At 38.1% G+C, this 12146-nt stretch overlaps 1 protein-coding gene across 3 annotated transcripts in view; it reads right to left on the minus strand.

The window, feature by feature from the left end:
• The window catches only part of KBTBD12 (kelch repeat and BTB domain containing 12), a 121859-nt gene that overhangs the window by 24521 nt on the left and 85192 nt on the right, over window positions 1–12146 (minus strand). For 2 of the 3 annotated variants that reach the window (XM_039357390.1, XM_039357391.1), the window contains exon 6: window positions 5261–7614. The exons of the other annotated variant lie outside the window; for it this stretch is intronic. In XM_039357390.1, the coding sequence (XP_039213324.1) occupies window positions 7445–7614 (170 nt within the window). In that variant the 3' untranslated portion in view covers window positions 5261–7444. Of the gene's footprint in view, window positions 1–5260; window positions 7615–12146 lie in introns of those variants that run through there. 3 annotated transcript variants of the gene reach the window in all.

A 12146-nucleotide genomic window follows, 5' to 3' on the forward strand; every position in this document is an offset into this window, starting at 1 on the left:
ATCAGCTTCAAAAGCAAGAACTGGAAAAACAAGGTCTGGTGGACCTGAACAGGGTGAAGGGGTTGGCGAAAGAAGTGAAGGATAGAAATGCTATAAGTAGATAAAGAGAGGTAGGCTTAAGATGCAGACTTACGCTGTTTAAGAATTAACACAGAAGGAGTTTATCAGTTCTGGCTTCTCTCTTCCTGCCCCTGTTCCCCCTCAAGGCAGCAATGAGGGTCTAATCAACAGGAGGTACAGGGGGCGTTGCGTTCCCCACCTGCTGATTAGGAATGAACCCGTCGACGTTCTAGCTTCCTTCCTTCCTTCTTTCCTCCTCCTCCTCTTCTTTTTCTTCATGTAAGTTAGCTCACATATGTTCCCTATTCCTTTTCAAGGGAGGAAAACAAACAAGAAAGAGGATTTCCTAATTAAGATCAAATAAGCCTTGCTGGGCAATTCCCACTTTCTATTTATTCCTGTAAGCTGCCAGAAAATAGATGAAACTATCTGCCTTTGTTTTTATTAAAAGTTTTTTTTTATCATTTGTGGGTAAGGCTGGGGCTTGTAAGCCCCTGAAATGTCTGCCTTTTGCAGAGCCCACATTTAGCAACCAAAACTTCTATTTAAGCTGGGGCAAAGAGAGGATAGAAAAATTCCCCTGTGGTGCTTCAATGAACAAGAGGCGGTAGATGTTTTGAAACCTCACACCACCTCACAAGTACTCTTTGCATAATGTCTGAGTCCCAGCAGTGGGTAGATTAGGAAGTCTACAAGTATGTATTTCTCAGGGAAATTCCAGAAGACTTTCACCATCTGCTTTCTTAATCAAAGCCAATGTAGCACGTAGTCTACGTTCAGCTCAGGTATTAACCATCTGTGCCTGCTACGTTTCTACAAACCACTTTCTGGTTTCTGTCTATTACAAAGAATTGATTCCCGCACCTATAAATTGTTATTGAATCTTAAAAGTCAAGGGACCTTGACATATATGTAGAGCAAACCCTGCTGGATACTGGAATGCCAAGGGCAAGTTGGGTCAACTGTAATTTGTCCAGCATATGCTTGAAAAATGAGAGCAAGGGAGTATCATCACTTAATCATGTCAGTGATCGGCTTCATTATCAAATTATTATTACTGTCAAGTAGCTTTCTTTCAAGGATCAACTGAAATCTATGTCCTCTTGCTTAAACCTCAGTGCTAGGGTTGTGGTTAGGTTGTTTTATAGGTTACTGTTTTTAAATCTTATTGCTGCTATGGAGGGGAATATAAGTCATTCAGAGGCCTCTTACCTTGGAACAGCATATAAATCTTAATAAAAAATTAGTTAGGAAATACCTTAAGACAACTCTTCTCAATTTCATTTCCTGCAGGTCTACAAAACCGATCAGGAATTGTAATAGATGTAGCCAACAATTTGAAGGAGATTTGTTCACAAGTAGATTCTCAGACATCTGATGAGAAGTGTAAACTCATACACCTCTGTCCAAAGACATGGATTATGTCTTTTTATAAAATCTTATAAAAAGATGATCAGCCTATTTGCAGTCAGAATGATTTGTGCAGTGCAGAGTCATACGTTAAGGCCAGGTTGTTGGCATGCAGAACAAACAAACAAACCACATTGGCAAGTAACACAACCAGTATATGCATGTAATTTTCCATTTCAATGTAGCTGGGCTACCCAGACTTTCTTAATCTTATGTCCTGAGATGTGCTGGGCCAATTCCCATAATACCCAGCCAGTATTACTGGGCTAATCATAGTGTGTGCCATCTCAAGGAATTTTGGAGTCTAAAGCTTTGTTTTATTTTGTTTTATTTATTTTGCTTCATTCTTTTGAAATAACATATTGGTTTCATTATTTTAAGAAACTTTGGTTATTAGGCAAATGTAGGTTACATTAACATGCCTGTTTGCATGTAATGACATGAATTCAGATCAAATTAATTGGCACTCTTATCAATGAAATATAAGTTTTTCACACTGATTTCTGTAAGTCCTAGTTTAATTCAAAAAATGCTGATTAAATTGCTAGTTCAAACAGGAGAAAACATTGAAAATAAAGGGTGTACTTGAAAAAATAATGAATGCTGTATTAGAGCCAACTTATATGATTCTGTCCAAAATTTTCAGAATTCTGTCCCTCAATAACTTGGGATGGTTTCAGGAGTAAAAGTCCACTTCCCTGTGATTTTCCCAAGGGTTCTGCTTTAATTTTTCCCATGTTTGAGAATGTTTTATGTGTTTCTGAAGAAAAAATAGCATTTGAAGACAAAATCTATCTCCATCCTGTGCACAAAACAGTTTTCACTATTTTTCTCCATTTGTAACTTAAAGCAACTCCATAACATCACCAACCGCTGATCAAATGACAGACAATCTAACCTCGTTACCACTATTTTGGGCACAAAAATAATTGAATGGCTATAGAAGGTGCTGTAAATTGCTAGTGGGGAAGTAATCACTGGCACCAATTCCACTGGGGTAAAGGTTAAGTGGAAGGTGTTTTTGTGTGCAGTAGATTCTTGGAAATGATCTCCAGGCCACTCCACAAATGAGGCAAGCCAGGCCAATGTATGCGATCTGAGCCAGAGATATGAAATACTGCATTTGAGAACTTCGAAAATTTTGTCCCCTAATAAATAGTTTTTCTTTTTCAAGAAAAGAATTGTTTTAAACTTCCCTATATTTTTCAGAGTTTAATATTCTGCTGTTTGTATTGTTTTCCAAGAACTGGGCTACTGTTTCACTTTTTGTTTTGCACAAAAACTGTATGAAAAATAGAATGATTGCAGAGAAATGTGAATTGAGATCATGAAACAGACAGTTCTGTGGAAGAGCCCCCCCCCATTTGCCAAACAGAAACTGTTCCTCCATTGAATTGTTGAGGCAGAAGTTTTTGTAAACCACTCAATCTTCCTCAATGCCATAACTCAAGAATTAGAGCATACATAACATGGAAATCCTCAGTTATGGTAACACTTCTCCCTTTCGCTCTCTGAAGATGGCAAATTGTTTCAGGAAAAACAGAAGATCATATGCATCATTTCATAACAGAAAGGCAGATTCCACAAGCGTGCCTGGCAGTTATTCAAGTGATGACAACTTGGAGGTGGACAAAGAGCTAGAATGCATAAGAAAAATCAAGAAATATATACTAGGCCATATTAATTATGGATTCATGGAAATCATGCTCAAGTTGCAAAGGTTCATGAGAAAGTATTGTGATGGAAGGGACAATGGAGGAGCAGTGGGGGAAAGTTTTGGCAACACAGAGCTTCCCCAGAGAGAAGCCTATAGAGCAGCGGTTCTCAGCCTATGGGTTGTGACCCCATTTGGGGTCAAACAACCATTTCATAGGGGTTGCCAAGCAAGGCTGTCCGCCAATTTTTTCCCTTTTTCCGGCGGGTGCCTTACCTCCCTTGGGCTAGGCCAGCTGGTGGCCCAGCTGGTGGCCCAGCCAGTGGTCAGCCTGCTCCATCTCTGCCGCTTGCCAGCTACGCCTCGGCCAGTGCAGGGGGCAGCACCATGCATGCACGGCACTCCTGGACAGGGAAAGTCCTCAACTTACGACCGGTTGGGTAGTCCTCGACTTACGACCGGTTTAGTCCTCGACTTACGACCAGTTGGGGGGTCGCAGCATTAAAAAGGTTGAGAACCACTGCTATAGAGTAAGAGACTGTGTTGTCCCAAGCTAGATGGGGAAGAAGTTTAGGGTAGCCACATCCTAGAAAGGGCAACCAGGATAGATCTATTAGGTTAGAAGGGTAAAGCTTAAATTTGACAAAATTCTACCCATTAGTGTAAGCAAATAAAAGATTGAACTCGATTGGATTTTGAAGTATTGGTTCTGGGCTTGGGCTATTTAGGTTAATTTCATATACATCTTAACAATTTTACAAGAAAATGTTCTGTACTGAAGTATCTTTTGTTTGCAGAGATGTATAATCTTGTATTCTTTCTTTCACATTTATTTTTAAGAAGTGTTTCTAGCAATTGTTAAGGAACTAGTTTAATCCCTTCCATGAATGGGATAGATTTTGTCAATCGGATGCAAACTAGATTTCTTCCATTTGTTCTGAAAAGCAGCAGAATAGGGACACACCCTATACCAGAGTTGGGCAGGGGTCAACACTAATATTAAATTTCATCCATTAATTTAAAAAGTATGCATTCCAGAACAAATTTCTAGAACTTCTATCCATTCTTAAGAATAAAGCAATCCTCTGCCCCTTTAGATCAGGATTCCTGGCAGTTATAGATGAGTTTATAGCCAAAAACAATAGTAATGAGAACTAAGTGCCAATGCCCAGCTTCCCCTTTCTCTCTCACCTCATAATACTTGGATACATTTTAATTAATTTCTCTAATACTACTGTTCTGACAAACTGTACCAAAATTATGTAGTTGTATTTCTACAATATGCGTGTGCTCTTCTGGATATCATGAGATTCCATACCGTACAACACATATACGAAAAGAGAAAGTCAAAGAACATGAGACAGACCCAGAAGAAGATGGAGAGACAACATCAATTAACAATGGTTGAGGCTGCCAAAAGAACAAGAATCAGAACTTTGTATCTCCCTCGACACACGCAGTGGTAAAAAGGGAAGAGGAAGAGGAGGAGGAGGAGGAGGAGGAGGAGAAGACTTCTACAATATGACTAGTTGCATTACTGCAGAATACAAGAACTGTAGTTTTTTCTGCACCAGATATATTTTTATAGATTTCAAGCTTCTCAAAGCCTGCCTTTCTTTGAGGAGACAGTATTGGAAATGTGTGTTGTTTCTAAATATCTGATTATTTCCACACATAGAGATGGCTTGTGAAGGAAACAAATAGATGAAATTTTCTGGAGAAAAAAACATCATCCTCGGAGCCCCCATTTCAATCTTCTTGGCTTCTCCCTGTCCAGAGCAGACCTAGCAGATCAGTTCTCCATCTCCTTTGTTCCCTACTGGTGGGCGTGAGTTGGCCACATAAATGGCTGAGGTGAACTGCTGTCTTGATCACTCATTAGAGCCTATAGTTAAATTTGGAAAGAAGATTGCTATTACCAGGATACCATGGAAACAAACCTCTCTGCTAATGGTAGACACTCCCTCTTTCTCCATAATTTGGGAGGGTAGTGAATGGGGAACTGTGAAAAAAGGCATGGGGGGGGGAAACAATCTGGGTGGGGGAATAATGTAGCAAGTAAAGTGTGTGTGTGTGTGTGTGTTACATTTCTTTGCAAGTCTGTACAAAAGACACCAGAGAGCTGTTCCATATTTCCTAGTGACTTAAAATTTATGTAAACAGTTTTTATTTAGAACTGAAAAGCACCACTGATAGCAATACATGGGCTTAATGAATGCTTCTTGGAAAAATAAAAATAATTTTTCTTTTTTATCTATTTATTTGCTAAAATTCATCTTGCATATGGGACAAATTTGATTTAAAATACATTGAAAGTCTGAAAAGGATACTGTGGCTTTTGTTGGTTAAATCAGTAAGAAGTTACTGATATCAAACTTAGGATATTTATTAAAGGAGGCAATGGGGAGAAAATTCTCAAATGCTGTTGATAACCTGGATATTTCAATAGAATTAAAGAAGTGTATACATTTCATACATCTCAATGCTGGGAGCCTTTTCAGGACACAAGAACAAGGATTCTATGCTATTGTTGGAAGTAACATTTTCCGTATTACAGGCTAAATGGCAGATTTTCTAGTATAGATGGTACAAAAATTATACATACAAATACAGCTTATTGTATATGATGCCAAATATATTCTGTCTAGAAAGCATGAAGGAAAAAGCAGCCAGCTAAAGATCTATGTGTAAATGTGCAAGGTGACTCAATCTTAGAATTTGTTTCAAGCAAATTCTACTGCTTCTTGTGCAGTCTTTATTATGCTCTTTCTAGATTCTTTTTTTATCCCTTTATTATTTTTTATAAACAACCTAAGGTAAAATACATACCCAAATACTCTTTCCTCCTCCTATTTTCCCTACAACAACCCTATAAAGTGAGTTGGGCTAAAAGTGAGTGACTGGCCTCAGGTAACCCAGCTAGATTTTGTGCCTAGAATTCCTGATCTCTTGGTTTCTAGCCTGGTGCCTTAACTAATAGACCAAATTGGCTTACTTAATATTTAACGAAACTTTGATATTTCAGTACAGCACTACAGTCATCCAAAATGTATTAAAAAAATGACCTTTTGGATTTCCAAAAGATTTGTACTATTCATTTTAGGCCATTTCATTTATATGCTTTCTTCATTATTTCTTTTCCTCTGATTGCATCACCACTTTCCTTTATTTTTCCATGGCCCGTGTTGATTCTACATCTACCATAAGAACTTCTCATTTTCTCTTTTTTCTGCCTGGGCACAAATATTCAAATTTTCCAATAGATGAAAGAAATAGTAGCAAAGGCATTCCTCCCTAATAGACTGGTATTAACAGAAAGGAGATATTGTGGGCCAAGACAGCAGTAATAGATCAATTTTGGGGGGAACGTTATTAAAATCTGAGAGAAAAACAACAAGTTTCAAAGGAAGGTGAAATTCTGTCAGTTTGAACATATCTAGCAGCTCAGTGAAGCACAGAGAGTAGAGAAATGTACTTTGTGACATCTCCAGGTGGGTTTAGAAAAGATTATTTTGTTAAGCAGTGGACTGTTGCAGCCATTACTTTACTTTACATTACTCAGTAAACAATACTGAGTTAGATAAATCAGTGCAGATGACTGTGGACCTTTATAATGTTTCATTTAACCTGATAAAGTATATTCTCAGACTTCCAAACAAAACCAAGTTTTGGGGATTTGAGATAATCAGACCAGAGCATCAAGGGACAACTGGAAAGTACACGCTAATAGTCCTTCTATATGTGATCTAAATTAAATTTCACATCTGGATTAATTTGAATCTGCAAAAGACTACAAAACAGAAGAGAAAAAAAGATTCTTATCTGCTAACAATACATGATCAGCTATGTGGCTTTTCAAGCCAGTTTAATGAGATTAAGGCTATGTTTTACTTTCCCTTTTTCCTTATATTAAAAAAAAATAGGTTCCATAGTATTCACGTCAGTACAGAATGAACTATTTAAATTCTTTTATTTTTAAATACTTGCTATTGCTCTGTCTTACTTTTGATGCCCTAAGCAACATTTTTTAAAAATAATTCCTATTTTGCAAGGTAAGTTGAGTTTGGAGTCTTGAATAGAAGAAAATAACAGTTTGGAACACAAAGTACACTATTATGAAAAGTTGTGGAAAAGAAAAACATTGCATATTCTTTGAATTACGGCAGCAGGAATTTGCTATGTTGAAGCCAAGCTGTATATCATCTTTCAAAAATTCATTATGTGGAATTCTCTTTTCTAACCATCCATTGAAATTGCCACATATCAATATACTTCTGGTCCATTCAGGAGGCTTATTTATTTTCCATTAAAATTGCACATCTATTGTTCCATTAAATCGGAAGGAGGAGGGATGAGATCTCTTGGGTTCAGCTGGGCAACAAGGCAGACATCGTAGCTGTCGTGCATGAGGGCATTGACTGCAACAACATTCCAATGATTTTCCCAAGTATCCAGCTCTAGGATCTCTTTGGTGATAACTTCATGCCGAGCTGAAATAAAAAAAGAATAAGGTAGGCGTATAAATCAGATGAGTTCAGATACAAATCGAGCCAAGGAATCCAGAAACTAGGTTCTGTCTGTAAACAACATTTCAAAAATAATTTGGTACTGTACTTAGATGAAAAAGAGAGAGATAGCTATGGTTGAAACCCAATGCCATGCCTCTCCTGGAGTATTTTTCTTTGGAAGAAGGCGTCATCCAAGGCGGACATGACTCCTGGCTTGATATTCCAAAATATACAGCTATGTAGTTTGTTGAGAAATTCTATTTTGTGTTGATTCCATGGGCCATTTCCCTCCACTGTCCCCCCACCTGGCAACACAAAATAATGTGCTCATAATATTTGTTATCTGATGGCCAATCCCTATCCTTCCTGTAGTGCATCTATTTTGAGTCACTGCCAAATAGGGGCATTGTCTTGTTCTGGGAGCACAGTACTTGTATCAGCCTAGATGTGTTTCTTTGCTAGATTTACATCCTGCCTTTTCATCAGGAGCTCAATCAATGTAATAGAATTCCTTGCTCACTTTTTGCCCAGAATTACAACTTTGTCAGGCAGATTGAGCTGAAGAAGAACAATTGGTCCAAAATTACACAGGAGGTTTTCATGGCTGAGGATGGATTCCTTAACTACCCCTAGGTTTCCATTTGGTTTTGCTGCCCTTCCCCTTCAGCAGATCACCAACCAGCATGAAAAACACTCGCCAATTTGGACATCACAATAGGAATAGGATAGTTTTATTAAACTGGTTTATTTTCCTTTCTTCTGATTCCCAGCTTGGATATGGCACATGTTAAAATAATGTAAAATAAATATATCCATGGGGAAATATCCAGAAAGTAATAGCCTCTCTCAGAGAAGAAAGAGATGGGCTCTGACATGACTGTGTAACTAAATCAGTCCTATAGACCCAGCAACTGAACTCTGACAAGCTGCTGGGCAATCATGTTCACTTAAATCTGCAAGTAATAAACAACAGCGTAATTCAATATTTCTCATTATTTTCTGACCATTGCTATGAGGAAAAGCAGGAGTGCTGCATCTTATGGTAAAGGTAACTTTTTTCAAAAATATTGTAAAAGTGGATTAGCACAAAGGCATGACTTCTTCCCAGTGGGAAGTCTATTTTCCTCCCTGTATGTTGTTGAAAAGATGTAGTAAAAAAACAGATGACAGATATGAAAGCACTTTCAAGAAACAAAGTGCTCAGAGAGGACAAAAGCTGGGAAGGAAATGGATACAGTGGAGGCTGGCTAGTAATTCGGTGGAGGGCCATGTCCAATTTCCCCAGCACTTCCAAAATATGTATACTCTGATCACATCCGCTGATAGTTACCTGACTTCACCTCTGAGGTTATGGATGGAAAATTACTTAAACTTGGGATGGTATCAGAACAAGTGAGAAAATACTATTACACCTTACAGCTCCTGAAGACATAGCCTCACTTTACTCACGGACAGGATATGAGACAAGGGCAACATAATCAGGTCACGGGGGAAATTTTGTGTTATTAAAGCATGATTTTTTTTATTTATTTAGTTATGTTTGTTAAATTTATATCCTCCCATTCCTCCAGGAGCTCATAATGGCCTACATAACAGTCACACTTTTCACTTATGGTCCCCACAATTCTTTGATACAATTGTACTAAGAGACATCAATTGTCCGAGTGAACCTCCACAGCTAAGGGATGATTTCAACATGGATCTCCCTAGTTCTGCCCTAGAACTTTCACTGGTGGATGACATTTCCCTACAAATGATGGCTAAGTCAAGGGTGGGAAGAGCTTTAGGAGTGCTGAGCAGTGCTCTGTTAGTCATATTAAAGCAACCAAAAGTGCATAACCTGGAAAGAAGAAATTTAATTAAAAGACTTTTAGACTTTTAAAGCAAATCTTTGCATCTTTGTTTTTATGCATAACACTTCCCAACATGGCCAGAAAGTTATAAAAACAGAGGAGGACAATACAGAACACAATTAATTTGAATGACCTAGTTACTTAGAGCATTTGGAAAGCTAACTGACAAAAGATAGCAAATCAATAGAAAGAGTTAATATGGAAAAGACAATTCGAAACCAAGTTGCAGTTCTGTAACAACAAATCTTTGCATCTGTCATCCAAATGGATGTCTTCACTTTCATGCTCACTTATAAATATTCTTTCAAGTTAAGTCATCTAACATTACTCATATGTACAGTAATGAAACAAATATGATGCTGTATTTACTACATGTAAAATTCTTGAGTTCCCTAACTACACCACAAGAAGAATCTAGTTCATATTTCTCAAGAAAGGTCCCCTCTGAATGTGGTTGTCTTGTCTTGTTGGTTATATTCTTGTATCTTTTCAGCTGTTTTTACATAGTAGGTTGTTCAGCTGTAATCAACTGTAATTAAATTGTTTCTTATAGGACAGTGGTGGTGAACCTATGGCACGGGTGCCAGAGGCGGCACTCAGAGTCCTGTCTGTGGGCACGCACGCCGTTGCCCCAGTCCTAGGCCTTCAGCTGGGTTTTATAAAGCCTTTTTGCTTTAGGCCTCCGCCGCCGTGTGCAAAAAAAAAAAAAAAGGTTCAATCAGTCAATTTCAACTTCTCATGGGACAAAAAAAGATCTTGCAAAGTTGGAATTGATTGATTGAACTTTTTAGTCCCACCCAGTCTGCCGTTACGACCACAGTTATGCCCACCCAATGGGCCATGCCCACCCAATGGGCCACACCCGCCCGGCACTCAACTATGCATAAATAGGTTTTGGGTTGCAGTTTGGGCACCCAGTCTCTAAAAGGTTCGCCATCACTGTTATAGGAGAAGAAGAACTGCAAGAAATGGGAACATGAAAAGTATGATTGCAGCTAAGATTAATAACTTCTGTAGAAAGTGGCAAACCACACAGAACTGAATCAGTGAGAATTAATATTAGACTTGGTGCAGAGTCATTTGGCTTCATGATGATGGCATTTAAACATTCTGATCATCTTACAATTTTTATTTCATTGTTAAAGGCTCTTTCATGCATGGGGTTATATTGGCTTGCTTTAAATTCACTTCAAAAGTAATTTTAGAATGCGTAAAGTGTTAAATATGTCCATTCAAGCTCTTTTCAAAATTCTGTCCAGAAATAACAGCAATGACAACAATAGAGGCTATACATGTTTTTAGGGCAAATAAGAAAACACCCTCCAGGCTTCAGGAAATGCTTTAAACCAAACAGCAGTTTAATTCCTCTCTTGTAAGTTTCCTTGTTTGGAACAAGTATTGAATTTAGAAGCAGTTCATTCAAGCAAGCCTGCGAAATCAAAGCCAAGGCTTCATAATAAGCGGCTTTTAACAAAGGCTGTAAAACTGTGCAGTAACCAAACCATCAAACAAGACAGAATTTTGGTTCAGAATCCCTTTTTCTTCTTTTGTAAAGAAGGAGAAATGGATAATTTTTCCATTTTTTTTCTACACACACAGTGGGATCTCTAAATACCCTTACTGAATCTTGAAAACCAGTAGGGAGAGGAGGAACAAAACTATAACCCAAAGCATTTTCACATCTTACTGAACCAGTTATAGCGTTGCCTTTGTGTTTTGTCCAAATTCAAGAACGAGGCTGCTGATTGATGCACACTTCCATTATCAGTCTCGACATAGTTTTGACAGTCCTAATCCTCAAACTCTTTGATGTAGTTTTGACAATATTTAGTATCATAAATCTGTTTTTATGTAAATAAAATTGATAATTTCTTGTCAGTTTCATTTCAAGGTTTAAATCATAGAGATAAGTGGTACCTTATCCCTCTGGTTCTGTTGAGAGAGATCTGTTCAATTTTAACATAGATGGCCTATTTTACCCCTCTTTCAAACCACTGGTTCTATCTGTCCAGAATGTGGACTTGGCTGTCTTCAAAAGAGTGACCATTTTTTCAAATGCAGATGGACTGTGAATCCTGATGGAATTTGTTCTCCTAGGTTCTGCCATTGGTTTGTGAAGTCATTGTTTTGTTTCTCCAATGTACAGATTTGCACATGTCTCCCTGTACTGTACTGCCTATATCACGTTGCACAGTTTGTGTCTGAGTATTTTATCCTTGGGTGGACGAGCTTTTTCCTTAATGTATTCTTGGATTTAAAGTTGTGAGAGTGGGAGACCTGGCCAATGTGGCAACTATTGGAAATGCTAGGTGTTGTAGTTCAAAACTATCTGGAAGATCGTAGCCAGCCTACCTCTTTTACAATATAGTGCAGTCTCCTTAAGAACCATACAATTGTAATATAAAAGCAACTGATTCAGTACCAGTAAAGATCAGGCTCAATCCTTATTAAATCAATCGTAGCTAATCTTCCAATATAAAAGCAAACCCACCAGCTTTCTAGGGGGGCTTTGGAGAAGATTTCAGGGCCTCCCCAAATGATTTTGCTGAATGACTTTGTGTCTGTCTCTCAACCTAACCACATCATGGTTGCAAAGATGAAATTGCCGAACCCATTTCTCTTACTATTCTGGAGTGACCAAAATGAGAGCAGGCTCTTTCC

This window comes from Crotalus tigris, unplaced genomic scaffold, assembly GCF_016545835.1.
Source record: "Crotalus tigris isolate CLP2741 ecotype Arizona unplaced genomic scaffold, ASM1654583v1 scf7180000018916.1150873, whole genome shotgun sequence".
Taxonomy (NCBI): domain Eukaryota; kingdom Metazoa; phylum Chordata; class Lepidosauria; order Squamata; family Viperidae; genus Crotalus; species Crotalus tigris.